We start from the raw sequence: 26,985 nt of genomic DNA on the forward strand, positions 1-26,985 counted from the left end.
CCCCCAAAAAAAAATTAGAAAATGGAAAATGTCGACTAAAGAGCAAGTGTGGCACTCCTTAAATCTGCAACAACATGCTCGTTGGACCTGAGAGACTGCAGGTATCAAGTATGCCTGGGGCGATCCATGTTAGTGGCGGCATGGGGGGCCCAACTCAGCTGCTGCAGATCGCTCAAGTTCACTCTTCCAACGCTTCTATCATTGTACGCAATTTCATTTTAAAAATGTTAGAAATCCTAAACCAAAACTACCACTATCCATCCCGTGCATGTGAACGATGTTCTTGTTCTCCAAGATGATTTCACCCCAGCATTACCGAGTCATTCTCTTGAACGTGGCCTTGCACTGTGACATATCAACGCTGTTGAATCTCCGCCTCGTGGACCACACGACCAAGTCTCTGCTCGAATCAGACGAGGCGTCTATCTGTACTGCCGCCATCCAGAGAAGCTCCTTCAACCACCTCTTGTTCCTGCGTGATCCACAGAGAGTGTACCAGACCAGTTTGGAAGGGATCGCGAAGTTCTACCATCGCCAACAAGTGGTGCAGAAGGTCACCGAGTTGCGGTTTGGCTTGGACTGGACGCCGCTCATGAACTATCCTATGCTGGTTGATGATCCGGGTTCTGCGCCGTTTCGCAAACGTATCGAAGATGGGTGGTGTCTGTTATATCACTTCGCTGACATCGCCGCTGAGATCGAAGAAGCGGCCCCCAGAGATGAGACTGATCGTCCATCAAAATCATGGAGGTCACGGACTTCGTGGGGGCGGAAGCGACGGCAGGTGGCTGCGACGAAGAAGCGTGAACGCAAGGTGCTGTTGGCACGGGTCGAGTTTCTCAAATCATTTTCGGATTATGAGCTGAGGAGCTTTGTCCTGCTGTGGTACGCAATCACCACCTCGCCTCACTTCCGAATCCGAGAGCAGTTACCCTGGTGTGATACACACTGGTCCGAAAATGTGGTGACTCGTGGCGAGTCTTGGCTCAGCTGGTATATCCTGAGGCACGGACCGGACTGGTTCTGCCGGCTCTGGGAGCGCCGTCCGGGAGACGATGATGACTCGTACTTCGAATATCACTGTGTGAAGTCGGAGAATGAGACCCAGAGGGTGCAGAGAGGGTGGGAAGCGCGTCCACAAAAGATCTCCCGTGTGGAACAAGAGGGGGCGTTCAAGATCTGGGGGGAAATCTCCAATGTCTACTATGCCACTTGCAGAGCCACTGGGAGTATATCGAAGGATGTCCATCAGTATGAAAGGTACTGGTTGGACAATCATACAAAGGCATAAGCTTACCGCCAGTGAAGGATTATTTGATGTGAAGAATATCAGAGTAGTGAGAAATATCCTATTTCTCTGGGCCTTGAAGAATTGGTGACATTTCTGTTTAGTTTAGGCAGGCAAGAAGCTCAATATCTACCGAAATGGGAGAAAGAAGGAAAAAAAAGTAATTACTTTCGAAACTATTAATGTAATTTACTTCTTATTGTCACATCATAATTCTTCTCGTTCAGCGAACTAACCCTTATCTCTGCCTATCTCTTGAAAAAGTTGGATAAATTGCAGAAAAACTTCATTTCTATCAGGACCTAGATATTTATATACCTATTAATTAAGACTATGTCGCTATCGATTAGATAAGCCTGTAAAAAAGTCTTCTTCTTCCCTTCCTCCCTTCCTCAGCTTTGTATCTTAGTGCGAGTTGTTCAGGGAGGTGGGCGACTGACTATTTGTTAAGACAGCAGCAGAATACCGCATAGCCTTTTTTTTCTTCTCCCCCTTGTGATTCAGGACCGGGAATTTATTTTATTTATTTTATTTATTTTATTTATACTTTCTCTGGAGACCATAGTTATTACTGTATAACGTTACGAACCATGCATATATACCCTTTCATATACACGACTTCATCACATACGTCGCTTCTAGAATGCTATATATATGGCCGATAGTTTAGATTTCTACAGAAGGAATCAGACGCTCCTTTCCTTTAAAAATCAGTGGTCAAGTTGGTCAACGAAGGGCAGGAACAGGAGGCCGGAAACTGTGGACCTACAGAATCAAATAGGCAAGGAATTCAATTCAAGCAGGCAGTAATCACGTATCTGCATGATAATATATAATCTTTAAGAGGGAATCTTGCTACGAGATGAGGAATAACGTCCCCCGGCCCTCCTCCAGACCAACCTTCTGATCCTGCGTGATACAACCGCACTCACACCGAGCTCGCTTCGAAGGCAACACCTTGACGGAATATTTCGAGTCCGGCAACGTGAGGGCTCGGAATTTCTTCCCCTTCTCCAGGATCCCAATGATGTGTCTTCGGCACGGCCTCGCACACTCCTCGAAGAATACCCGTTGATTGGTCTCGTCAAGGGCGAGCAGTTGTAGCTCTTGTTTCTGGCAGGGCTGCGCGCCAGCAGGCAGGATCGCGTAATGGGGTTTGCCTCGACCAAGGCCCTTGGGCGCATCCACCATCACGAATTTGAGTGACGCTCTCGACGGACGGGCGACGATGTTGGGGCGAGTCCCGCTCGTGGCCTGGAGATAGATGTCAGAGTCCGGCACTCGGACGGTTCGCTGAAGCGGGTAGTCGCCAATCCAGGACAACATCTCCAACAGGATACGACATGTGAGTCGCGTCCCACGCCAGTGGTAGTTGCTTGGTAGTCAGCATTTCCCGCCGGTCGAGGCACTGGGAAGTTGCGCAAATGCTTACTGGATCGCGACGGCAATATAGTTCCCATGCTCATCCACGCTGAAGACCGGCCCGCCGCTGACACCTCCGACAGTGTGGATGGAGTAGTAGAGGGCGGCACTGTCGATGCGATCGAGGGAAGAGGTCCCTTTGGCCTGGTCCGGTTTCCCCTGCAGGTAGCCGTGCACGGTGACCGGCTTCTGGAGCAGGTCGTAGTCCGTCCGCCAGACGCTGAAGGCACATCCCCCAGGGTGTAGACCGGAATCGAATCGATCCTGATCGATGGTGATGAGGCCGTAATCGCTGATTGAACTCTCGTCAGTCGACTTGTTCGTGGGCTTTTCCCGGTAGACGCTCGATACGAAGCATTCGTCCGGCTCGACGTCGACAGTCAGCCTGTTGGGAAACGTGACCCGGATGCTGCGCACGTGGCCTGCGTCGACATGGAGGATGTTGTGTGCGGCCGTCATGATGCTCAGCTTCTGCGAGCCTGGGATGTTCACCACGAAGCCCGTCCCATAATAGATGTTGTCATGCTGGAAGAAGCATTCCAAACGGCACACCCATTTGGATGGCTCGTCAGTCGAATCCATCGACATGTTGGCGACGACAGTCACGACGTGTCTTCAACAGTGGGGGGGTTGTCTGTCACCAGGCAGGACGTTATCAGAGAGAAAAGATGGATTGATGCCCTATGCCACGAGGCTGGCGAATCGCATGATAGCGAGAGTGGCTGCATCCTACTTGCCCCTCCAGGCGAACCATCGACTCCTCGTGGCATATACACACCCCGCGACAAGAAGAACCGTGTCTTCCACCATTTCTTCCCTCAACCTTGTCTCGTCATCAGATCCCTTTTGAGCAACTGTCGCCTTCCCATCGTCTTAATCGTTCTTAATCCAGATGAGGTGGCTGGAAGCAGCCCAGAACGGCGACGTCGAGGAGTTGGATAGGATCGTGAGGACGGGCGCCAATGTCAACAGCCTGGTGGATGACGCCCACGGCACCCCCTTGCACTACGTTGCTGCAGCCGGCCACGCGAAGGCACTTCAATTTCTACTCAGCCAAAATGCTGTTATCGACAGCAAGGACAAGTACGGACGGACCCCCCTCTACATGGCCGTTCTCCGAAGACAGGCCGTCAGTGCCGAAATCCTGCTCGACAACAAAGCCAACCCCGACGCAGCCTGCCAATGCGGGACCACGGCCGTGTCGAAGGCCGCCGAGCATGGCGATGTCGCCATCCTGGAGCTGCTCCTCCAGAACAGCGCCAGGATCGACACCGAAAACATCGACGGAGAGACGCCCGAGGACCTCGCCCAACACAACGGACACGACGCTGTGTTGGCCCGATTCCGATACTACAAGACTCAGCGTCTGCGCTCATTCTGGAAGGCTGCGCAGAGGGGATCCGTAACGGAGATGCGACGGCTGGTCGACAGCGGTGTCAATGCCCAGGGTCGAGATCTGCAGGGTCATTCGGCTCTCGACCTGGCCGCGCAGAACGGACACCGAGAGGCGGTCTTATTTCTCTTGCACGACGTGGGAGTCAACGCAGCAGAAGCCAACAGCAGAGGCATCACAGCCCTGCACTGGGCCGCGCAGCACGGCCATGAGGCGGTCGTCGACCTCCTCCTCGAATATGGCGCTCCTCTCGACGCGGCGGACCGCACGATGATGAGGCCCTTGCATCGAGCAGCCGAGCGGGGGCATGACGCCGTCATAAACACTATCTGGAACCACAGGAACCAAGGAGAGGAGGTGAACCTTGACATTCTGGGTCCCAACGGGGTTACGCCGCTCATGTTGGCTGCACGACATGGTCGAAAGACTACGGTCCAGCTCCTCCTCCACCTGGGAGCTGATCCCTCTCTCGAGGACGGGCGAGGGGAAACTGCGAGAGCCAAAGCCTGGGCGAATGGCCATGCAGACGTCATGAATCTGCTCTGAGAATCAAAGGGGATAACCCTGCGATATACGCCCGTATACATATATATACGTTACAGTACATGTTCTATGTACAGTACGATGAACTCGTCCATCAATCTCCATTTTATGTCTATCGACTTGCTGTCCACAATCTCCACTGATGTAGGATTTTTTTGTTCATCATCCAGGCTAGATTCATGATGACCCCAACGCACGATCTATTCAACCGTGCTTGAATCTGTTCCGCCTCTGGATCCTTCCCCTGACTCCGCAGAACCTCGACCAGGCCCTTCCGACAAGTGGCTAGCTCCGGCTTGTCGTCAATCGGCAATTTCTCCCACCCTCGTAATGCGCGGCGGTATAACTGTTCGGCCTCCTCATAGCGTTCCTGATATTGCAACGTAAGGGCCAGGCGCCGTACACAAACAAGAGTCGCTGGGCTCTCATCCCCCTCCCGTATTTCCATCCTGCTCAGCACCTCTCGACAGACTTTTTCGGCCTCCAAGTGCTTGTCCTGCCGCAACAGCGCCCCGGCCAGGTTTTGCAGGCTGGTCAACGTGTACTGATGATCCTCCCCAAGGACTTTCTTGTAGGCGTCCGCAACCTTCCGGTATCGCTGCTCCGCCTCGGCATGTTGCCCCTGCTGCGAGAGCACGTAGGCCAGGTTGTTCATGCATGAGGCGGTGTCGGAGTGTTCTTCCCCAAGAACCTTGGTGTAACGATCCAGCGCTTGCTGGTACATGTCCCGCGCTTCGTCCGCCTGCCCCTGCTCGCTCAGCACGCTCGCTAAATCTTCCATGCTGGCAAGCGTCATCGGATGATCCCTGCCGAGCACTCGCTGCTTTCCTTGCAGTGCTCGCCGGTGCATCTCTTCCGCCTCCGCATACTTCTCGTGATCCGCCAAGACGACTCCGAGGTCGTCCATGCTGGCCAGAGTGTCGGGATGGTCCTCTGAAAGGACCTTGAGTCTGCCTGCGAGCGCCTTCCGGTGCATCTCTTCAGCCAGGCGATATTGACGCTGTCTCCGGAGGACCAACCCCACCTCATTCATGCTCGTCAGCGTGTCTGGATGCTCTTCCCCCAGGGCGCGCTTTCTCCATTCCAGCGCTGTCTGGTGCTTCTCCAGCGCCTCTGGATAATATCCACGATAGGCCAATACGGTTCCTAGGAGAGCCAAGCTGTCTACTGTGTTGGCGTCATTGTCGCCGAGTAACTCTCGACGCAGGATGTATGCGTCCTGGGCGTTGATCTGCGCGTCCTCAAAGCGTTCCTGTTGCCACTGGTAGCAGGCCACCTTGTGCAATAGCTCCGCGTAAGGCAGCGTGGAGGCGCGACGGTACTGCAACACGGCTTTTGCATGTGGAAATAGAACCCGGCATTGCCTCCGGTTCTCATATTTGGCGGTGGGGAAGGCTCGTGCCAACCGTTCGACGGCCTTTACATGGTAGTCGTCCGCTTTGCGGTTCTCCAGCCAAATCCGGGCCGCCAACTGCACCTGTTGGTGCATCGTGAACGTCTCACCGTCTTTATCGGCGGTGATCAACGACAGCGATATCAGCTTGCCGAGCGCGTTGGTGAACTCGGCTTCGAGCTCCTCCTCTTCTTCCTTGCGCAGGAGTGATTTTGGGATCTCTTGTCGTTCGAGCACCGCCATCAACGAAAGCAGTTCCACCGCCCGGGGGATCTTGGCCGCCCGGTTGAAGGACAATTCGAAGGTGCGGATTACCGAGCTGGAGCCGGAGCCGCCATAGTTTAAGAGATATCGCTGTTCGGCCGTGCTCTTGCGAAGGATTTCGACGTATCTGAATAAGGAGATGTGGTTGTCGTTGATGAACGCGGCGGCCTGCGCGATCGCGAGAGGCAGGTTGTCCAAGTTTTTGAGCAGTGTGGCTACCGCAGTTTCATTCTCGTCTGGATCCTCTTGATCCTCCTGATTTATCATCAACCTGCGGAGTAAACGTGCCGCTTCTTGCCCACTCGGGCATTTGACCGGGATCGGCTCCGCCTTGGTCAATCGTCGACCGAGACTTTCATCCGTTGTAGTGACGAGGACGGAACAAGCGGGACTTTCGGGAATGTACCGGCTGAAGAACGCATGGGCGTTGTCGCCGCCGAAAAAGGTGTCATGGTCGTCGGCGTTATCCAGAACGATGAGCCAGCGGCCATGGGACTGATCTCTCAGCCTCTCAGCAACCAGTTGCAGGACGTCCACTTTGGGGTTGTCCAACCCGAGCAGACCAAACTTCTCCGCGAGCCCGGTGTATGCCTGCCTGAAGCTGTCTTTGTTGCCCGCATGGACCCAAGAGACGTTGGTGTCTGGATGCTTCTCCTTGAAGCGGTAGCAGTATTCGATTGCAATTTGGGATTTCCTGACAGGAAGGAGACAAGCCCATCAGTACATCTTCGTCCCGATATTTGTATGTCCATCACAATACAGTACATACCCAACACCTCCCATTCCAGCAATAGCAACCCGCTGTCGGCGCCGCAGCACCCGGTCAATTTGATCAATGATATCTTCCCGACCGATAAAGCTTTCATCTCGGTCGTATGGAACCGAAAAGATCGGATAGATAACCTTCTTCTCGTGATGAATTCCATAACCTACATATTATATCGTCAACAGTATCTACGCAGCATCTGGGCGGAATACCCACCTCGATTCCCGACATGGACCGTCTCGGCGTAGATGTTCCCGATGGCGTTGACAGTCCCGTCATCGTGCACGACGTTTAATCCCGAGAACTGCGATCCTCCCTGCTGCGTCTGAATGGTCCGAGCTTGAGCTTGACCTTGGCTGTGCAAGTCCATGATTGTGGATTATTCTTCACGATATGATGGCATAGCATATCATCCGAACGAAGCACTAGTCGATGTAACTAGGACCTGTACAGTACAGGACGTAAGATGAGCAAATTGGGTAATGTAGAGATTGCAGTGCAGTGTACTGACCGCATAGAAAGACAGAAAGGCAAAAAAGAAGGAGGAATGCTATGTGAACCGTTTTTTTTTTTTGATATCGAGTGCTATGCCATCTCACCACATGCCAACTTTTCAGGACAGCTGATGGAAGAACAGAGAGGCTCGCTACCTAACTACCTGATCTGGCCGGGCGCAAACGCAGATAATACAATACAAGGCTGGATTCAGGTCCATTCATCAGTCAGCCGGTGAGTGACTGACTTGCTGCCGCATGGCTAGCGCGTAGGCATATATATAATTAGTTGTTGGCGGGCTACAGTTCAGATTCAGCTGGAAGTAGATGTCGCGGCGTCTCATTTTGGCCGAGTCTGCACATTAGTACGTCGTAGTGGACGGATCTAGGTAGGTATGGCTCTTCTTTCTAGTGTGCACTATTATTAGTGCCTTGCTTTATTGATAATGTAATGACATTGATGGCATTTCACGTCACATCATGTCTCTGCCTACTCAGGGGTAGATCTTCTGCTCCGGGGACGAATTAGGGGATGATAATCAGAACGATCATCAACATATCTCGGTCTCTCTGTCTGAGGATGGATCTACAACAACATATCAGCTGACTCAAGGTATAAGAATAGCATATACTTGATTTCAATGAGGTCATGTAGAACAAGAACATTGATGGTATGATATCTATATATGAATCCCTGACTGAACATGGATTTGCGACAACGTCATTTCAGTAGAAGAGTATAGAGTAGGTATAACCTAGACCCGATGAAGCTCTAAGTATGCTAGATCGATCGATCAATTCAGCATGACGTTTCCACTCCCTGAAGCGATATTTCCGATCTGATTGACGCGCCCTGAGGTGGCGTAGTTTGTGCCAGAGAATATGGAGCGTCCTTGATTGATATCGAATCGTGGAGGAGAGGAGGAGGGAGAGACGACACTTTTTTCCCACTGACCGGTTTCTATAGTAGGACAATATCTTAGTAACATCCCGTCGAGAGGATTCCAGTTAATGACTCACCCAACGCTTGTTTTTCCGCGGACTTGTCGGCAACCCGTCCTCTTGGAATCCCGTCAAGGAGCAGCTCTTTCGCACATGCAGCCGCTGTCATGGCCGCATACTTCTGCCAGCGCTTGTTCTTGTGTGAATCGGCATAGTCGCAGATCCCTCTGATGACGAGGCAGGGGAAAGTGTCCATAAGCCCTGCTGCCTCCATCTCAAAGCAGATCACGCCCAGCTCCCTGCCCAGCTTGTCTCGCGTGACCCCGTCTTTCATGACCTGGTTGGCCGACGCAATCTGCCCATAATGGATCTGTGGGCCGTCGGGGATCCGTGGGGGTCTGTCCTTCAGCCTCCTCGGATCGCAGGAGGCGCAGGTCTTGTTCTCTGCTGGGTGGAGATAGTCAGCTTCGAAGAGCTGGTCGTGCTCGACGCCCGGTGAGCAGCAGAACTCCTGCTGCATACGCGGATGCTTTTTCGCCGCCTCCTGCAGAAATTCAGCAATCCGATTTTCGCCCATCAGATGGTCCGCTTCGAGGCTCGCCACCGCTGTCAACAGCGCCTGGGGCGGCTTGTTCAGCGAACCGGTCTGGATCCAGTTGCCGGCGAGGTTCTTGCCCATGTCGTACTGGATCACGCCGCCAGACTGCATACCGGGCTTGCTGACCACGACATCGCCCAGGCGAATATCCACTCCTTCGCTGGGCACGCCTCCCCCGATGCCCACCAGCAGCCCGATGCGAATCGACGGGAAGCTGGACAGCATCTGGACCGCCACAGAGGCCGCCGACGTGGTCCCATACACCCCGGCCGGAAGACAGGCGATCACCACGTCGTGCTCGCCAATCCGGCCCAGCCGGTAGCTGTTTCGGTCTGAGATGTCCTGCTCGTGCGGTGGTCCGCGGTCTTCGTCCAGCATGGCCCTCGCGGCGGCCATTTCCGAGGGCAGCGCGCAGATCCATCCGACGGTGTAGGTGGCAGTCATTGTAGAAGAAACTTATTGAAAGCACTAGAGATCGCCAGATCAGACGATTTTTCAGGAAATGAGAGTGATGCTTGCCAGATTCAAGAAAGAATTAATTCAGGGAAGAACTGTCGTTCGAACCCCTACATATACTGCGATAATGATTTTCCAGCCTCGTCGATTAATACACTGCTATCATTCTTTTTCTCAGCCCACGACTCGACTTGGGCGAACTCTGTGGAACGACAACAATAGTTCAGGTATGCATGCCGCTACCTAGCTCTGCAGACTACCCAAGTAGGTAATGTTGATATATGAGGTCAGTCGCACCACGTGGCGGGGCAAATTATTGAACCAACGAATCACTTATTTCATAACACGCACGTCTAATATCATTGTTCAAGTGAGTGACCTGGGACGAACTGCATGGAATGTACTGTAAAGATGGAACGATCGATCGACTAAAACAACGCTTTATGCAGCAGCGGCTAGTGTAGGAACCCTTTCTTTTTATGAACTCGGACTGTATCACAGTGCGTTAGACATGCTTATGAGCACAGTAGATAGCATTACTGAGATAAGTCTTTCAGAAGGTAAAAAAAATTACACTGAAATAAAAGACAGAAACTACTGGAAAGGTGCTGTATACGAAGCTGCAAATAAAGTCACGGCGGTATGGGAGTCAGCGCCTATACCTAGGGCTTAGGGCGTGGGGCTAGGGCTGCCTGGCTCGCGTGCCGCCATACAGCAACCTCGCTCGCCCCCCTCCTTTCACAATCCAAGCTTCCTCTTCCTCCTCTCCTCCATACTACTGCGATCACCTAGTTGAGAAATGGTCATGGTGATAAAGCAACCTTTGCAGATTTTGGAACATGCTGATGCTCATCATGATCGGCACATGTATATTTCAACCTTTACCTACATAACGTACATACATACAGCACACTTGCAGTCAGACCTTGCTACCACCGAGACAAGATGCCAGATTCACCTAAATAGTCTGGCCATCCACAGCATCCAGGAACATTCGCATCAGCTATGAGGATAAAGTCAGTCAGAAACAATAAATATGCCGCTTGGTGGCTGCTAGTTGACTCACATATTTCTGATATCCATACTTGTCCTCTTCGCTAGCCAGCCTCTCGATCACCTCCTCCAGTCGCGTGTTGGCGCTGAGAATCAAATCCCCCACCTGGTCGTCCGCGCTCAGGCTTTCGATGAATTCCATCGCCTGCGGATTGGTCCCGACACGCGTGATGATGAAGATGGTTGCTGCCCGGCCGTACTCGCTCAGGACGCCCTGCTTCGCCTCGAGGATTTGGTCGCGCAGGCAATTCTCGTACTCTCCTTCCGGCTGCGATGACCGTTAGACGTCTGCTTCTGTTGCCAAAAACAACATCGAAAAGATAGTGGGTGCCTGCTTACCTCCCCATCAGTGATGATCAGGATAATCCGCGGCTTGATCTTCTCTCGCGTGGTCTTCCGTCGGATAGCCCTCTGCACCAGCGGCTGCACGACCTTCCTGTTCAGCATGGTCCCCAGCTTCGTGTTCCCTCGGATGGGAATGTTGTAGATCAACTCGTTGATCTGATCCGGGTCCGTCAGCCCGTCGAAGCGGCCGCTGTCGTCTTTGGGCAGGTTGAGAAACCGCAACGAGATGCCGTCCTTTTCGATCCGGGTTGCCCAGTGGGCCACGCTCTGGAGCGTTTGGTTCAGCGCTTTGATCCGGTTTCCAAGGCGCATCGATCCGCTGTTGTCTAAACAAATTTGTTGATTTAGCACGGTGAATGTACGTATACACACGCCAATGTTTGTGGCCAACATTCATGGAGATGAGAGAGACTCTAGGAGCGAAAACATACCGCAGAGAATGAAAATGTCAAACAGCGACAGCCGGACGAGTTTGGTCATTTCTTCGTTCGTCAACCCATACTCTTCTTTGATCTCCTCGGCCACCTGCGCGGCCCGATGGGCCAGGTTTCTCGTCGTTTCCTCGTCGAATTCGAAGGGGCCGAGATTCTCCTCGATAAAGCTGCTGAGGTAGTTGTAGTAGTCCTTGGCTGTTCGCAGGTGTATGTTCCCGACGACAGAATGGGGTGAGTTATTCGAGCCGGAGCCGGAGCCGGAGCCAGGACCGTTGTCATTGTTGGGATTCGGGGTAAGAGGGCCAGGAGGGCGAACAGCAGGAGCATTGCTTCCGTTGCTTGCATTGCCTCCCTTGGAATTCGACGTTGGAGGACTTTCATGTTCTCCTCCAAGGTTGCCGCCGTTATGAGTCTGAGTGCGAAGGGGCAATTCCCTTTGGTGAGCATCCCGGCCACCGGATTTGTCGTCATCGTCGACGCCGTTGATTTCGATCATCTCGCCCAGGTCCTTGACCAGCTGTTTGACAAGATCCATGGTCCGCCGGTTCGACTTGGACACGGCCGCCTCGTACAGCTTCTGCCGGGCCTGTGGCGACAGTCTGAAGAAGTCGTCGGCCAACTCCATCCTCAGCTCGTCACCCAGCCCCGTGATCATGATATCCTTTATGCCGCAGTTGAAGAGGCCCTCGGCCAGTTGGGGCAGCACGTCAACCGCTCTCTTGGTGCCTGCCATCGTTCTTCTCTTTCTCTTTCGTTTTCGCTTTCTTTCTTTTCTTCAACTCTCTACGGGGAGGTAGGTATCTCAAGGACAGCTAGAGCTTCGTCCGTCTTAAACAACAGGCAGATATCTATCTTTTATACAAGAAGCCGAACCCTCGAACGTGGGGGAAGTGCCTCTGGTGGGAAGAGGCAGGTGATTGATCATGTTCGAGGTCTTGCGATTATGTATAGTCGTCCTGTAGGCCATCTTATTGCACTAGGCAGTTTTCTGTATCGACATACTGTGTTCTTGATGTTTGCCCGCTGTCCAGCCCGGGCACCGAGGCAAACATGCAGAGATGGAGCTTGAGGCTTTGATCCAGCTGGGCTGGCCGGATCCGCGGTTGCCCCTCGTGTTTCAGCAAGCCACGAGTTCTCCACTTCCAGGGTCCGTAGATCTGTGGCATCATCGTAAATTCCCCAACCTAACCCGGCGCCCTGCAGCCGCGTGGGGGTCAGCTCACGATCTTGACGAGGCTGTGAGTCATGAGGCTGGCTAGCAGCCTGCGAGCCTTGCAGAGTGGCAGAAGCATGGCGACAAGAAGATTGCGCCCGGCATTATTCTTGATATTGATGCCGGCATGACGTGGCAGATAGACCAGAAGCACGTAGTCGGATCGCGATCAGGCGCCAATCTCGGCTGCGATGGAAAAACAAGTAGCAATTCATTGATGTCTATATTATTCATCCGCTTCCCACTCGACATCAAACCAGCCATCCCGTTGCGTTCTTTCACCCAGCAATCCTCGGATTCTCCCCAGACTGTACTGTACATCGGCATGAGCAGTCCCGCGCGCCCCGAAAATGCGATCTTCGAGATCGCCGACGGCAATGTCATCCATTACATCTGCCAGAGCGACAATTATTTGACCGAACGGGATTTCGACGGGGAACTGAGCCCCCCGGAGCCCGTGGGTTCGGCCAAGAAGGGGACTGCGGGGGCCCATCTCATCCTGCAGAATAAGGTATATCCAGACAGACAGATATGTCTATTGATTGTGTTTGCCGTGAGTTGACATCCGCAGCGCGCCATTTACTGCCTGGATGAGGGAAACATCCTCCAGGACTTCGAGTTTGACGAAGACACCGCCGAATGGACGCCAGGGCAGCTGGCCTCCTTCGGCGTGGAGGCCGCTCCGGACACGAAGTTTGCCACTGTCGCACATCCGGAAGACGAGACGATCTACGTCTTTAGCCAGGGCAGCTCCGGTCAGATCCAGGCGCTCCGCGGAGAACACGACTGGTGGGGGATTGTCGTGGGACTTCCACTCACCGATCCGCTCCCTGGCGCCAGCATCCACGCCGTGTCGGTGAAAGGTGCGATTCGTGTGTTCTACGCCCACCGGGACAATTCGGTCCATGAACTCGTCCTTCTTGAAGATGGCACATGGAGGGGTGAGTTCCTTCCTTTACCAACGATGTTCGAATACGGCAGATATCTGATTATGAATTTCAGACAGCCAAGTGCCTCTTACGGACAGCGCATCACCAAAGAGTCACATTGTTGCGTGGGTCGAGAGCGATGAATGCTTTCTCCGGTTTGCCGACGGTAACGGATCGGCTTGGGTTCTCAAGGACGGCGAGCTTGTTCTCGTGGGAAGACTGACGGAGAACGGATTCCAACCAGAGGGGGATGCGGAAGGACATGGGCCGAAGGAGTTGAAGTGGTGACATTGATCAGGAAAATACGGGATTGAAAACAGCAGATGAGAAGTCAAATGAAACCAACTAAAACCGTTCATAAACTTCCGCCCCTCCATTTGCTGGTTCTTGCTGTATACAGTAGACTACGACGGCGTACTTCCTTGGTCTTTGGATGCTTTTTCAAAAGTTTAACGTCTTCTAAAAATCTCTTGATCTGTACCTGACCGTTGCTAAGATACTAACATTTCTAAGGAGGCAGCCATCACTCAGGAAAGAATAACGACTCTTGTCCCCTCCTCTTTTTCTCCATCCGTGGCTAGATTGGGACTATAACTTTATTGTCTACCTACCATGCTATGTAGATTAGGAGATTAATTGAAATCTAAGAAGACAAAGAGGCTTGCAATTAATTGCTATCTAATCTATCTACTAGACTAGATTGTTATCCAGACTATCTACATATAAGTTGAGGTGGTGGTGGAGAGAGTGTATAAATTCCTATTTTGGAAAAACCATTACCGAAAAGAGAAGTTGGTGTTTTTTTAAGAGATTGACGTTTTGTTGTAGAGATTGGTGTTTTCTCATAGAATATAATGTTTTTTGCCTTAGTAAAGTTTCTAAGAAAAAAAAAGGGAAAAAAAAAAAGTAATAATAATGACGATAATTTTCGTATGGGTGATTAGGTTGCAAACCGTCTCGAGCAGTTTTTGCGGCTCAATAGATCTCTCCCTCCGCGGAGAAAGAGATCCAAGAGCGGCTCTTGAGGCCTAACGATATTAACTACATCCATGTATGCAGGTAGTTCCTCGCCTGTTTGATCTGCATAACAACCCAAAATGTGCCCCTATGCAAGAAAGGCATCCAGTCATAATCACCAATCATGATAATAATATTACTATTCATGCCATATGCCACCCCACGCTATGCCACACTTGCCACGTTTGCAGCAACCGAATAAACAAGCGCTTGCTCGGTACTGAATATGAAACGGTGGTTGTGACCGGCTTGCAGTTGCCCCAGCTAGTGTGTGTATTTTATGCTCAGCAACAGACAATAAATCAGATGAACTCCTTCAATTTCTCTCCCACGCGTAATGATGATCCTGTGTTCGTACCTACCCGGCCGCAAGGGCAGCCATTAGCAAGCCTCCTTACTTAGTTACCTGGCTCAGCTCTACTTAGCGACAGACTATTGCTGATCTGCTGATCAGGCTGGAGGCTGCCTCTGCAAAACGTCGAGATGGATGATTCAAGTCTTCTGGTGCCACTTCACTGTGGCAATAGGCAAACAAAGGGTTTCCTGGGTAGCCTGCTTTGCCTCCTGTCTACCTGCCTGCCTTCTGATAGTAGTGTATACCGCAGATTCCATCGTGCGAGTATTGAGAATCCATGTTCATGCACATGTACGGAGTGAGAGTAGACCAACTCCCCCCAGCAGCACGCCTCAGCCTGGCAGTAATTGTATTATGAACTGCGCCCGATGACCAGCAGAGCAGGCTGTGAGAGTGTAAACCGCTCCAGCTCGGGCATCACTGGACTCTCCTTTCCTTCTGCTGCCAGAAAAGGAATATTCTTCGTTCAACAATGTACTCTTGCAGTGTGTATAAGACCAGGTTGAGCACCATCTCAGACGATAAAAGATCTAGGCAAAGCAAGAAAGAAAGGAAGCAAGCAAGCAAGCTTGGACGGACGACTTTGAATCTCCTCAGTCAGACACGAGCAATCGCGAAATACAATATATAAACTTGGCTCAAAAACATCATCTAGTCCAGCAACATGGCTCCTGCAGGTGTGTTCGTCCCGACCGACTCTTCTACAGCTATACAGGCTGGATCTTGCTGACATTTGATTCACAGTTCTGTCGAACGGACCGACTAGCCCACAAAGCGGAGCAGGACCATCTTCTGCTGCTCCCTCTTCTCCATCAAACCGTCCCAAAAGTTCCCTTAATGGCGACCCTGCGAATCTCAAGGAAAAAACCGCGGTCAAAACGCCTCCTCCACCATCACCCTCGACATCCCGTGCAATGCCAAATGGTAACACAACCGGCCCTACGAATGGAGTCCCTGCAGTCGGCGGCTGGCCAAACGACCCCCCGCCGAACAACGACAACAACGACCTGACGGACGAGGACATCGAGAGCCTCATCGACTCGCTCGAGGAGAAGACCGGCATGGTGCAGGAGATCCTCGGCAGCCTGCTGGCCAAGTCGCGGGAGCAGAAGATGCACATCCAGAAGCTCGAGGCGGAGGTCGCTGACAAGAACAAGAAGCTGCTGCGCATGGCAAACTTGGTCAAGGCCTTTGAGCGGCTGTTCAAGGTCGACAAGAAGTTTGAGAATATTATTGCGCAGTATGCGAGGGTCAGTAGGTGAGGAGGCCATGGCGGTGAGTTGATTTTCTCCGAGGAAATCATATGTTAGTTCAGCGACTAACCGAGATATGGATTTTGCAGGGAAAAACTAGGGAACAAGGTGTTCATGACGAAGGATGGAATCCGTGGTTGTCGAAGGGTATCAAGGTATGAACGAGGAAAAGAGGAAGATCCTGAGGAAGAAGAGAAAGAGAATGTTTCGAAAGAGTCGGGTATCTTAGGGAGGGTGAGGAGAATCAGTCAGTCAGTCAGACGGTCGGTCAGTCAGGTCTGTCTTTGTTTCTTTCTCTCTTCAATTTTTGTCTTTCCTGTTTTTCCTTTCCTTCTTTCTTTTTTGTCTTATCATGCCTTCCTTTCCTTTGCCCTTTTTTTTTCTTTTTTTTTTCCCGCGAATGGGCCTTGGTTCGTTGAGTCGATGGGTCAGTGGAGGAATCAAAGAATTGGGAGATTGTTCTAGTTCTACAGTAGGATCAGATTAGGGTTAGTTAGCGAATCCGTTTCTTTTTTTTTCTTTCTCCTTTGTTAGAACTTCTCAAAAAGGGTAAATATTTTTGTTCTTATCTTCATGCAAAGATGCGAACCAGTCACATCTTTAATTAATCCATTAAATAAAGAAATGATAAATAAAAAAAGAAAAAATAAAGAAAAGAGGAAGAGGAGAAGAAGACGACTTCGACAAAACAAAATAAAGAAGTCTTTTTATTCTTGTCCTCATGCAAAGGTGCAAACTGGTTGCATATCTTTCCTTGTAGTCAGTTCGCCTGAAACCACGTATGAAGTACAGCACATTACATTACAGTACGTACAATACAGTGGCCCGGGTGATCTGCGGAGATAACGCACTAGCGTCATCCACGTATCCACCGCTATCATCACAACTCCGGACCTGCACTGCCAGGCCATCTTGAGCTCTCTTCTTGAGATCTCTTCTACGAGAGCTCTTTTGTTTCTTGCTTTCTCCGAATCAGACTTCTCCTGATAGCAGCCAGCCAGTCAGCGTGGTCCTACCGACCAGTGTAGCTTGGATCTTGCCTCAATGGACCCTGTCAACCCCCACTGCCAGCAGCTGGCTTCGCCGGGCTACTTCAACTTCACCCTCTCCCTGTATGACATCTCAGATATTTCCTACCGTTAGAACCAAAAGCCTGCTCACCAAGTTGAAACAGCACCATCCTCGTCGGCATCCTCGTCTCCTACCTCCCCCAGCACATCCGGATCATCTCCCTCCGAAGCTCCTTTGGCATCTCGCCGTACTTTGTCCTTCTGGGCACGACCTCGGCCACGTCGGCCTTTGCTAATATCCTGGTTCTGCCGCGGAGCGCCCAGGATGCCGCCTGCTGCCGGGAGATCAGCGGCCTAGCCTGCTTTGCCGGGTTGTTGGGCATCTTCCAGGTTGGGGTGCAGTGTTTGTGTTTCTATGTGATGTATGCGGCCGCCTTCAGTCGTACTCTGGCCTTTCCCTTCAAGTCGTACTCTCTGACTCGTTTTCTGGCAGTCTCCTCCTGTTTCTCATCTACTATCCCCGTGCAATCTCCCCGACCTCTCCCACGGTCCCCGTGTCTTCCACGACGAAGCCGACCGACGCCGTCCCGCCGTATCGCACTGCCGTGACTGTCGCAATCCTCTGTGTTGTCCATGCTGTTATCCTCCTAATCATGTCCATCCTTATTGCTATCACGCAACCCTCGCACCTCCAAGCCTGGGCCAACATTCTGGGAATCATGTCTGCCATCCTCGCGTCGATCCAGTACTTCCCGCAAATCTACACGACCTTCCGTCTGCGGCGGGTGGGCAGCCTGAGCATCCAGACGATGTGCATTCAGACGCCGGGAAGTCTCCTCTGGGCGGCGAGTCTTGCGGAGCGGTTGGGCACGGAGGGGTGGAGCACGTGGGGGGTGTACGTGGTGACAGCGCTGCTGCAGGGGACGCTGCTGGCGATGGGCATCTACTTTGAGTATCTGGGTCCGAAGAAGGACATTCTCCCTCAGCCTCGTTATGAAGATGCGGTCCAGCAGCCGCAGCAGCCATCTGAGCAGACACCGCTGTTGCAAAGTTAGACACTGTATATAGTTGTTGACCCGAATGCGTCTTGCCATTCGCTGATATAGAACGATCGATACGTACTCAACAAGTCATATTCACATGCCATCAACCTTGGAATTTGACAGACTGAGTTAGATACCTAGGTAAGCATAGATCTTCCTCATCTAACCAACCTACCAACTCAAATCAAATCAAATCAAAACCGTCACAACTCACCCCATCCCATTCCATACACTAGCATACAATACCATAAGGTAAAAAAATATATAAAATAGCAAGATGAAACACGTTCTACTTACATAGTCCCTACATACTAGATACACTCATATCACACTCAGATCAATCGATCTATCCACTATATTATCTTATCTACTTATCCAATCCATCCTTCCCCCTCTAAAACCCCTTATGCACCCTCCCCTCATCCGCAATCTGATTATATGCCCGATCATACCTCTGCTCCAGCTCGCGGTTGTGTCGCTTTACGTCCTCGGGCACATCCCTGCGAGGGTTCCCGCGCCCGTCCACGTTTGGCGATTGGCGCCCGTCGTTGAGGGTGGGGCGGGCTTTGTTTGAGGGGATGGGGGGGTTGTATTCTTCTTCTGCTCCGGAAGGAGATGATGATGAGGACGATGATGGGTTGGAAGAGGAGGAGGATGATGAGGAAGCAAAGGGAACAGTGGATGCGCCGCTCCCGGGCTCGGGTTCACGTTCTATCTCTTGGTGTTCCAGCCCTTGTGCTTCCTGCTCCTGTTGCTGTTGCTGTCTCATTTTCTGCGTTGGGATGGTGGGTGATGGTGGGCCTGTATCATGGTAATCGTCAGCATCAATGTCACTGTCATTGTTGCTGTAGCCACTAGCTAGCAGTGTTATGACTCGCTCCTCTCGTATATATGGCTACAACATACCAGGATGCTCAATCTCCCTTGTCCTCTGTGCGCCAGGCTGTTGCCCACCAGGCTCGCCGTTGCCGCCGTACGAGCTGAATGAGTAGTGTCTTCGAGAAGACGACGCGGGGATAGTGATATGGTTCGCTGTGGATGAATATCGCGACAGGAGGAGGCGACTGCTGAGCACCTTGCTGGTGCTGCTCGCTGAACCTAGACGGAGGAAAAGGGGATTCATCCTGAGTAATTATATATCTTGATGGACAGTCGAGGAGGGCAAGGAAATCAATAGATAGATAGATAGATAGATCGGTTCGTTCGGTTATCGTGAATGAAATAGCATATAGGATCTAAGCAGATATATATATGTGAGATAGTGCTCTTAGCAATATATTGAGAATGCCTATACAGACACAAATATATGTATAACTTCTCAGAAGCAGACAACCCCGTACTACCTGGAATGTATCACGACCCTTTCAGTGGTGCAGTCGACAGGCACGATCTACTAACCTGGTGCCAGGACAATGACGTCGAAGCCCGTCATAAGGCTAAGCGTAGCCGTATGGAAGCTGGGCAAAGTCCGGGGCAACAGTCTAGCCGACCACAGCGAATAATAACTGTCCAAGGCATGGCCGCCTCCAAAAACATACAATCAAGACATACGAATCAGATGAATTGATCAATAGCTATTGCGCTAGCGAATCACAGGCCTATTCATTATACAACTCCACCGGACCAACCCTTCCAAGAACAACAATAATCCGTTTCGCTGACAATACGCCGCTCCAAGCAGCCATAGTAACGACATAGGTAGAGGTACCTAGGCAGATAGCAAGCCTAACGAAATAAAATGGAGGGGGCCGGCAATCCCACTCAAGAACAGCACCAAGAACGACAGTCAAGACCAGACCCTGCATTCCAACGCCCAGTATTTTGCCATGACAATCACAATATAGACCAGAAGAGAACAAAGCAATCAACATGAAGAGAAGAACCGAGATGGCTTCAGGAGTCAAAACAGAGATTTCATCTGACACGGCCATGGTATAAGCTGGTAGAAAAATACAATAAATGCAAGACAAAGTCGTATCCCATCATAGAATCGGCGGCATCAGCCCCAAACGCCAGCGTTTCGTGATACGAAAAAGATCAAAACAAAAATAATCGCATGTTTACCCGTTTCTTGGTAAAACTTCTACCCCCACAGCCACTCGCAGTAACAGTTGTTGTCATAGCCATCATCATCTCGTGCCCACAACACGTTGCTCTCCCTCTTCTGGGAAGAGCCACTGGAAGAGCCACTGGAAGGGGTCGCAGACGGTTGAATCGTCTCGATAACGATCGGATTGTTCGGCAGCGGTACAACCATGCCATCCCCCAGAACCTGCATTTGTGTGCAGTAGGGTTGTGGGGCATTGGGGATCGCTCGTTTCTCCTCGATTTTGATCCGCCGTGGGTAGCTTGCAGGGCTTGCCTGCGTTTGCCGCTTGCTGTGAGGGGTCGTTTGTGTAGAGCCCATACTAGCCGGACCACCACCCGCGGTGGTCGTCGTCGGCGGCGCCGTCACCGGGGGAGTCGAGGTTCTAGGGCCGCCAGAGCTGGTGTCGTTCACGTAGATGAAGAACTCCATGGCGGTGCTATTCCACCAACAGAACCAGGGCTTGTCCCCCGACTGGGCAACTTGCTCGCGGCGCCACTGGCTGGCCAGGAGCTCCAGTTCGTTGATGGATCGCTTCTGCGCAGATGGCGTGGGGAACGCATCTTCCTGGACGATGACGAGCTTATTAAAAGGAGAGGTGAAAAACAGAGCGGGTCCGAAGTCCGGGTCGTCTTTGTCCAGCATCATGTGGAGCTCCTGGGTCGGCGTGGGCAGGAACGGTGCCTGGGCTCCGTATGTGAACGTTCCATCAATCACTGGAGTAGGGATCAAGATGGACGCTTGCGAGTTCGAGCCTAGAATCTCGATGTTGAGGAACCCTTGATCCTGGCAGCTCCACGACGCTGTGTACGGGGTATTTGAAACGCAGAATTTGGACTGATTCTGGATGCTGGCCGGAACCACAAACCGGCCCGTCGGGAGTTCAAGAAGATTTGAGGGAGTCGTCGGAAGAGGAGTCACATCTGATGTATACGTGACCGTCACGACGCTGGGGGTCAAACTCGCACTCTCACGCGCACGCCGTAATGATCGCTCCTCCGCCCTCCTCTCCCCCAGTATCCCACCGATGACGCCCCCAATTAACCCGCCGACCAACATGCCGAGTACCAGAAGTGCCACCAACCAGCATGGCGCCCCGCAACACGATTGCCTGCTTCTTCTTCCAAGCTTCTCGTCGAACTGGGTTGAAGTCGTACCACTGTCCGCGGAGACTTCGGAACGAGCGATCGGCTCTGTCGAGTTGATGTTCACCAGCGTCCTCGAGGACATGTCCGGAGGCGGCGGGGGCGGAGGCGGAGGCTGGATATGGGCAGCCTGATCTTGCTCTGGAATGGCACTGGCAATACTGGCTGCTCCCATTGCTGTCTTGGGCGGAATGCCATCGGGATAACGAGAGTAGGGAGGAAGCTGCTCCAAGTGGCCATCCGGGCCAATAATATCACCGACATCATCGGGCTGCGCAGGTGCTCTCTGGTAGGGCTGGAGGGAACCAGCGGGAAACCCCACGGGAATGGGCTGGTCGTCCACGCCTTCGAGAGCAATGTTCTGCGGGTACATGGCGTACGGGTGCTGAGGAGCACTCGTCCCTTGGAGCGGACCATCCGCCTGTTGGACTGTCGACATCGTCGCGATACTGGCGGAGCGGCTGACCCCGACCTGGGGGTACATAGCGTAAGGATGGCTCGGACCGGTCGCTCCGGTGTACGGGCTCATGGCCCGGGGTATCGACATGCTCAACGGGCGGTGCATTCCTGACCGATTGGACATTGTCGATGTGCTGGTCACCGAAGACTGACGGTTGTGTAGGTCGCCTTTGCGGATGCTTGAACGACGCTGAAGTTCATCCAGGGACGAACGAGCCTCATCCGCAAATGGGTTCGCGGTAGCTTCATTCTCAGCCCGGGAGGATCTCGCGGCATTCTGGTCAGCCTGCGTCTGGCGGAGGGTCGAGGAGGAGTCGTTGGAGGAGATGGAGAGGGATCGACGAGGACGGTTGGCATCGGGGGTATCTAAGGGTTCAACGGAGTAGTCATCGGAAAAGACGTTGGGATTGGTAGAACGACGGGACAGCGACGGATGGGACCAGAGGCCATCCTGCTGTCGCATCTCTGGCTGAGACTGGACGGAGCCATCTAGACTCTCACGGTTTGATTGTTTACGCCCGGACATGGCGTTTCATGGGCCCTGTCGGGCTCCCCTTTCCCGTCGACCGTGATCAGCGCCCAGGACGATGAAATCGCGTGTGGAAGGGAGAGGACCGAATTCAAACAAAAGGAGTCGTCTTATTCTAGGACAGAATCGTTCTGGGATGAGAGAAGGGCCGGTTGATGATGGAAACAAGGGACCTGACGATGAGAGAGGGTTGAGTGAGCGAGTTAGGGAGCGACAGGGCGGTACGAGGACTGAGTTCGTCCCGCGTCGGACTTGGCAGGAACGGCGGCAAAAAAACGCTGGCACCGGCACTTTCTGGAGGTTGCCAGATTTGAAGACAGAACTATGAAGAATCAATGAAGAATAATGCAAAGACCTGCCAATGCTCCAGTCTCTCGTCGTGAGTGATTGTTGCAGGCGGGTGGTGTAGTGCATGCTGCCTGGGGCCTCCAGGTGTCTGTCTGCAATCCTGTTTCAGTCCCGGAAAAAAGTGGGAGCGCCCGACGTCTGATTGGTTCAAATGCACGTGACTCGCTCAGCCACACCTCGAAGGCGGCATCGCCTCTGATTGGCCAATTCGGAGCACATCCAGGGCCAACGGACCTAACTAGTTTAGGTTGGCGACCCAGCTTAGTCAGGAAATATTATGTAAGCCGTTCGGGATCGGAGATGCCATCCGAGGTCTGTCCGCCACTATCCAGAGGCATTGCCAATGTTTCCATTGATCTACCGTATGGCCTATGGAGTACAATGTCTCGATATTATTATTAAGGATTGTGTATTTAACAAGTCACCCTTCCAATCGACCTGATTGTATACCATCAAATACCATTGCAAGACCCGGTCGTCCCATCTATTCCCAGCCACCGGTTTTAAAAGGCAGTACTTCTCGGGTGATGTCACCAAACATCGTACAAGACATACAATAAGAGTTGTATGATGTCACCATCAACAATGGTAGACTGACAATTACTTCACTACAAGAATCTACAGTACATAATGCCTGGTTCTTGACATGCATCTCCTGTTAGAAAATATCGGATTCCTGCAATTCTTTACCCATCAATACAGTCCTTAGCTTGGATTGTAGTTGAGCCACTGCATAGACTTCGTTCTTATTTATTTAGGCCATGACATTATCTCAGGCTTAATATCCTCTTATTAGTCCTTTATTCTTCCTTCCTTTCTGTCCCTAGTATATGATAAATACTGACTTTAAGATGTTAAACCTAAGTGATAGATCTAAATATATAATTCATGGTGTTAACCATGTACTTTCTAAGTTGCTCAACTTCCCCTGCTGCACCAACAACAGCACCAGGAAAAGAATACGGAAGAAAACTGGCAATGATAATCGAATTAGCTATAGTACATAGAGAAAGCTACAGAAGCTTGGTACGTACAATGTAATAGGGGAGAATTTGAGCGTGGCAACAGATCACTTTCTACCTTCCTAATCGGGTATGATAGAACAGGTCTTGGCGGAGGATTCGCTGAGGTTTGACAGCAGTTAGGCCGAGAGGAGTCTTCGTCTTATCTTATCAGCCTGTTTATCGATGAGCAGACGAGACGAGAGGAGAGGAGCTCCTGCTTCTCTTTCATGCATAGTTATTATTATTCTTATAATTATCCATGCATGATTCCATCGGTGGACCGAGGTGCTGGCATGAACAGGAGAAAAGGAAAGTGATCGAATAGCGACTGCAGGAATTGTAATTCCATACACCATGGTTTCCTCCGTGTCCGTCCCCATCACACCTCCCCAGTCCAGTCAGCATGGCGAGACGCTGCGCAACCGCATCGAAATCGTGGCCGAGGACCTGCCCGAGCTGGAGCGATTCTACAACATCAAAACGTCCCCCGAGAGGGCAGCAAGGCTGCGCGCCTACTATGACAAACAGCTCACGGACTTGGCGACGCACGTGGCCTTCAACGCCCTCGATCAACAGGGCAAGGTCGATTATCTGCTCCTGAAGAACCACCTCGAACGGCTGCGGCGACAGCTCGAGCTCGAGGTGGCCAGGGACCGGAAGACGGAGCCTCTTCTGCAGCCGTTTGCGTCCACCATCACGGCTCTCTGCGAGAACCGCCAGAAGGCACGGCCGCTGGACGCGAAGAAGGCCGCGCAGGATGTCCATGACGTCCAGAAAGCGATTCAGGCGCTCAAAGCCCAGGTCCAGGACGCCCAGATCACGCTGGACAGAACCAGCGCTTTTCGCGCGGCCATCACCGTTGACGAGCTCCGCGCCCACCTCGCGGAATGGTATGGCTTCTACCAAGGCTATGACCCTTTGTTCACCTGGTGGGTGTCCAAGCCCTACGCTGCGACAGACCAGCAGCTGGGCGAATACGCCGCGCTGATTCGCGAGAAGCTTGTCGGCATCAAGCCCGGCGAGCAGGATGATGCCATTGTTGGGCAGCCTATTGGTCGCGACGGTCTGCTGGTCGAGCTGGAAGCTGAGAAGATCAACTACACGCCCGAGGAGCTGCTCTGGATCGGCGAGCAGGAGTACGCCGGGTGCGAGACGGAGATGAAGAAGATCTCCCGCGCGATGGGCTTCGGAGACGACTGGCGTCGAGCGCTGGCGGTGGTCAGGGAGGATTATGTCGAGCCCGGGCAACAGACGAGGCTCGTCCGCGATCTCGCTGCGGAGGCCATCGAATACGTCCAGAAACACGACCTGGTGACGGTACCACCACTCGCAGCAGAGACATGGCGCATGTTTATGATGGCTTCGGAGAGGCAAAAGGTCAACCCATTCTTCCTGGGAGGCGAGTCGATTATTGTCTCATATCCTCCCGACACGATGTACCACGAGGCCAAGTTAATGAGCATGCGAGGCAACAACATCCACTACTCGCGCGCCACCGTCTTCCACGAGCTGATTCCGGGGCACCACCTGCAATTGTTCATAAACACCCGCTATCGCCCATACCGGCGCCTGTTTGGGACCCCCTTCTCGATCGAGGGCTGGGCCCTGTACTGGGAGATAATCCTCTGGGACGACGAGAGATTCCCCAAGACGGCGTACAAACAGGGTTGGGATGCTCTTCTGGCGCATGCACCGGTGCACGCGCATTATCTTCTCCATCAAGTTCCACCTCGGCTAGATGAGCCCGCAAGAGTGCATCGACCTACTGGTCGACAAGGTCGGGCACGAGCGTGCCACGGCAGAGGGCGAAGTGCGTCGCTCGCTCAACGGCGACTACTCTCCCCTCTATCAGGCTGGCTACATGCTCGGCGCTCTACAGCTGTATTCTCTCCGCCAGGAGTTGGTCACCAGTGGCCGGATGGCCGAGAAGGAGTTCCACGACCAGATCCTGCGCAACAACCAGATGCCCATCGAGTTTGTGCGGGCCCTGCTGACAGGCCAGCCTCTGAGCCCTAATTATCGAGCATCGTGGAGGTTCTATGGAGATCCTGTTCCGACGAGTCGATCAACCACCTCTCTTCGTTGGAGGTGACAATCAGCTGGCATAACTTTTTCTATATTTTGTGTCGTGATAATTATATATTCCTGCGGAGCAGACGTCTGCATTATTTTTCTTTTCTCCTGCCCGATGCAGATACATGAAGGCTAGATCAATGACGCAATCGACGGAGTGAGGGGCTCGTATTAAGCGTGTATGAGTGCAGTTTGTTTTTTTTTCTTGAAAAGAACTATTCCAACTTGGCACAATACGTATTGCACACGAGATCTTTCTCGTCTATTCAATCGTTTTACAAGTAAAGACGTCTGACATACAAAGCAACGATAACCATATCAAGGCTAATGATAAATGACAAATCAATTAGGGGTGATTGCACCAGTGATCCAAAATTTCAACATCATCGTGACAGCTAAGGTAGACCGTCATGAGATTTATATTTTCTGAAACGGGATAAACAGAAATCTTGACGACTGCTCAGCTGTCAACCTGTGAGACGATGATTCATCAGCAGAACGAGATGTATCCGATGTTGGCTCCACTTGGGAGAGAACCGCATTGTGCATTCGACATAACCCAGATGCAACAATTGCAACAGGCCTTGTGCAGACATCTTCTGCGGTCCAGACTGAGCTGCCACAGCTGCATATCAGCGTCGAAGATATTCAATTTCTTTCACTTCAAAAAAAAAATCTCACTCTCGAGTTATCTCCCCGTCTTTCCTCGGACGCGGAGAGAACCGGGCCTCGGTCCGGGGTCAGAGACCATCCAATCGAAGTAGAAGATCCGCAACCTGGAGAAGGAGATCGAAGCCTGGTACTGCCGCTGTCTCAGTCTTCCTCCTCATCCAGTCAGTCACTTGCTATTGCTACGATTTCGGGACGATACTCCCGTTAGACCGAGATCTTTTCTCCTTTCTGGGATGGATTCAACTGTTTCCCACGAAAACTCTCCCAGGCTCCAATATCCGATATCGAAAGGTCCCTCCGAATCACAACTAAGTTGCTGTTAGGAAATTGGAATGCAGCATCGCGATTGGTTGTTCTGGCCTCAACTGCTTACTGTGCTCCCTACAGCGCTACTGTGCCGTTGCGGGGTTCGCTGACACGTGGATCCTCAAATCCACTCACTCCAACGACACAACATC

At 52.1% G+C, this 26,985-nt stretch overlaps 12 protein-coding genes across 12 annotated transcripts; 6 read left to right on the plus strand and 6 right to left on the minus strand.

The window, feature by feature from the left end:
• Nucleotides 1-295: 295 nt before the first annotated feature.
• VTN77DRAFT_1110 (uncharacterized protein) lies at nt 296-1,291 on the plus strand (the record flags this gene model as incomplete). Its single annotated transcript, XM_069416807.1, has 1 exon — nt 296-1,291. One exon carries the CDS (start codon nt 296-298, stop codon nt 1,289-1,291), a length of 996 nt encoding a protein of 331 aa, XP_069273026.1.
• Nucleotides 1,292-2,143: 852 nt separating this feature from the next.
• On the minus strand, nt 2,144-3,298 carry VTN77DRAFT_1111 (uncharacterized protein; the record flags this gene model as incomplete). The annotated part of the gene is made up of 2 exons (XM_069416808.1): nt 2,144-2,663; nt 2,721-3,298. The coding sequence occupies 2 exons, from the start codon at nt 3,296-3,298 to the stop codon at nt 2,144-2,146; spliced, it is 1,098 nt and encodes a 365-aa protein (XP_069273027.1).
• A 304-nt stretch (nt 3,299-3,602) lies between these two features.
• Nucleotides 3,603-4,649, plus strand: VTN77DRAFT_1112 (uncharacterized protein; the record flags this gene model as incomplete). The annotated part of the gene is made up of 1 exon (XM_069416809.1): nt 3,603-4,649. The coding sequence occupies one exon, from the start codon at nt 3,603-3,605 to the stop codon at nt 4,647-4,649; it is 1,047 nt and encodes a 348-aa protein (XP_069273028.1).
• Nucleotides 4,650-4,758: 109 nt separating this feature from the next.
• On the minus strand, nt 4,759-6,570 carry VTN77DRAFT_1113 (uncharacterized protein; the record flags this gene model as incomplete). The annotated part of the gene is made up of 1 exon (XM_069416810.1): nt 4,759-6,570. One exon carries the CDS (start codon nt 6,568-6,570, stop codon nt 4,759-4,761), a length of 1,812 nt encoding a protein of 603 aa, XP_069273029.1.
• Nucleotides 6,571-6,723: 153 nt separating this feature from the next.
• Nucleotides 6,724-7,317, plus strand: VTN77DRAFT_1114 (uncharacterized protein; the record flags this gene model as incomplete). Its single annotated transcript, XM_069416811.1, has 1 exon — nt 6,724-7,317. One exon carries the CDS (start codon nt 6,724-6,726, stop codon nt 7,315-7,317), a length of 594 nt encoding a protein of 197 aa, XP_069273030.1.
• A 1,040-nt stretch (nt 7,318-8,357) lies between these two features.
• VTN77DRAFT_1115 (uncharacterized protein) lies at nt 8,358-9,547 on the minus strand (the record flags this gene model as incomplete). Its single annotated transcript, XM_069416812.1, has 2 exons — nt 8,358-8,524; nt 8,584-9,547. 2 exons carry the CDS (start codon nt 9,545-9,547, stop codon nt 8,358-8,360), a joined length of 1,131 nt encoding a protein of 376 aa, XP_069273031.1.
• Nucleotides 9,548-10,580: 1,033 nt separating this feature from the next.
• Nucleotides 10,581-11,269, minus strand: VTN77DRAFT_1116 (uncharacterized protein; the record flags this gene model as incomplete). Its single annotated transcript, XM_069416813.1, has 2 exons — nt 10,581-10,880; nt 10,952-11,269. The coding sequence occupies 2 exons, from the start codon at nt 11,267-11,269 to the stop codon at nt 10,581-10,583; spliced, it is 618 nt and encodes a 205-aa protein (XP_069273032.1).
• A 1,552-nt stretch (nt 11,270-12,821) lies between these two features.
• VTN77DRAFT_1117 (uncharacterized protein) lies at nt 12,822-13,821 on the plus strand (the record flags this gene model as incomplete). The annotated part of the gene is made up of 3 exons (XM_069416814.1): nt 12,822-13,115; nt 13,176-13,545; nt 13,607-13,821. 3 exons carry the CDS (start codon nt 12,822-12,824, stop codon nt 13,819-13,821), a joined length of 879 nt encoding a protein of 292 aa, XP_069273033.1.
• Nucleotides 13,822-15,419: 1,598 nt separating this feature from the next.
• VTN77DRAFT_1118 (uncharacterized protein) lies at nt 15,420-16,208 on the minus strand (the record flags this gene model as incomplete). Its single annotated transcript, XM_069416815.1, has 1 exon — nt 15,420-16,208. One exon carries the CDS (start codon nt 16,206-16,208, stop codon nt 15,420-15,422), a length of 789 nt encoding a protein of 262 aa, XP_069273034.1.
• Nucleotides 16,209-17,202: 994 nt separating this feature from the next.
• Nucleotides 17,203-18,223, plus strand: VTN77DRAFT_1119 (uncharacterized protein; the record flags this gene model as incomplete). Its single annotated transcript, XM_069416816.1, has 3 exons — nt 17,203-17,270; nt 17,333-17,590; nt 17,662-18,223. 3 exons carry the CDS (start codon nt 17,203-17,205, stop codon nt 18,221-18,223), a joined length of 888 nt encoding a protein of 295 aa, XP_069273035.1.
• A 2,071-nt stretch (nt 18,224-20,294) lies between these two features.
• VTN77DRAFT_1120 (uncharacterized protein) lies at nt 20,295-22,427 on the minus strand (the record flags this gene model as incomplete). The annotated part of the gene is made up of 1 exon (XM_069416818.1): nt 20,295-22,427. The coding sequence occupies one exon, from the start codon at nt 22,425-22,427 to the stop codon at nt 20,295-20,297; it is 2,133 nt and encodes a 710-aa protein (XP_069273036.1).
• A 1,709-nt stretch (nt 22,428-24,136) lies between these two features.
• VTN77DRAFT_1121 (uncharacterized protein) lies at nt 24,137-25,798 on the plus strand (the record flags this gene model as incomplete). Its single annotated transcript, XM_069416819.1, has 1 exon — nt 24,137-25,798. The coding sequence occupies one exon, from the start codon at nt 24,137-24,139 to the stop codon at nt 25,796-25,798; it is 1,662 nt and encodes a 553-aa protein (XP_069273037.1).
• Between the last annotated feature and the right edge of the window lie 1,187 nt (nt 25,799-26,985).

Source organism: Rasamsonia byssochlamydoides, assembly GCF_041956645.1.
Source record: "Rasamsonia byssochlamydoides strain NRRL 3658 unplaced genomic scaffold VTN77scaffold_119, whole genome shotgun sequence".
Taxonomy (NCBI): Eukaryota; Fungi; Ascomycota; class Eurotiomycetes; order Eurotiales; family Trichocomaceae; genus Rasamsonia; species Rasamsonia byssochlamydoides.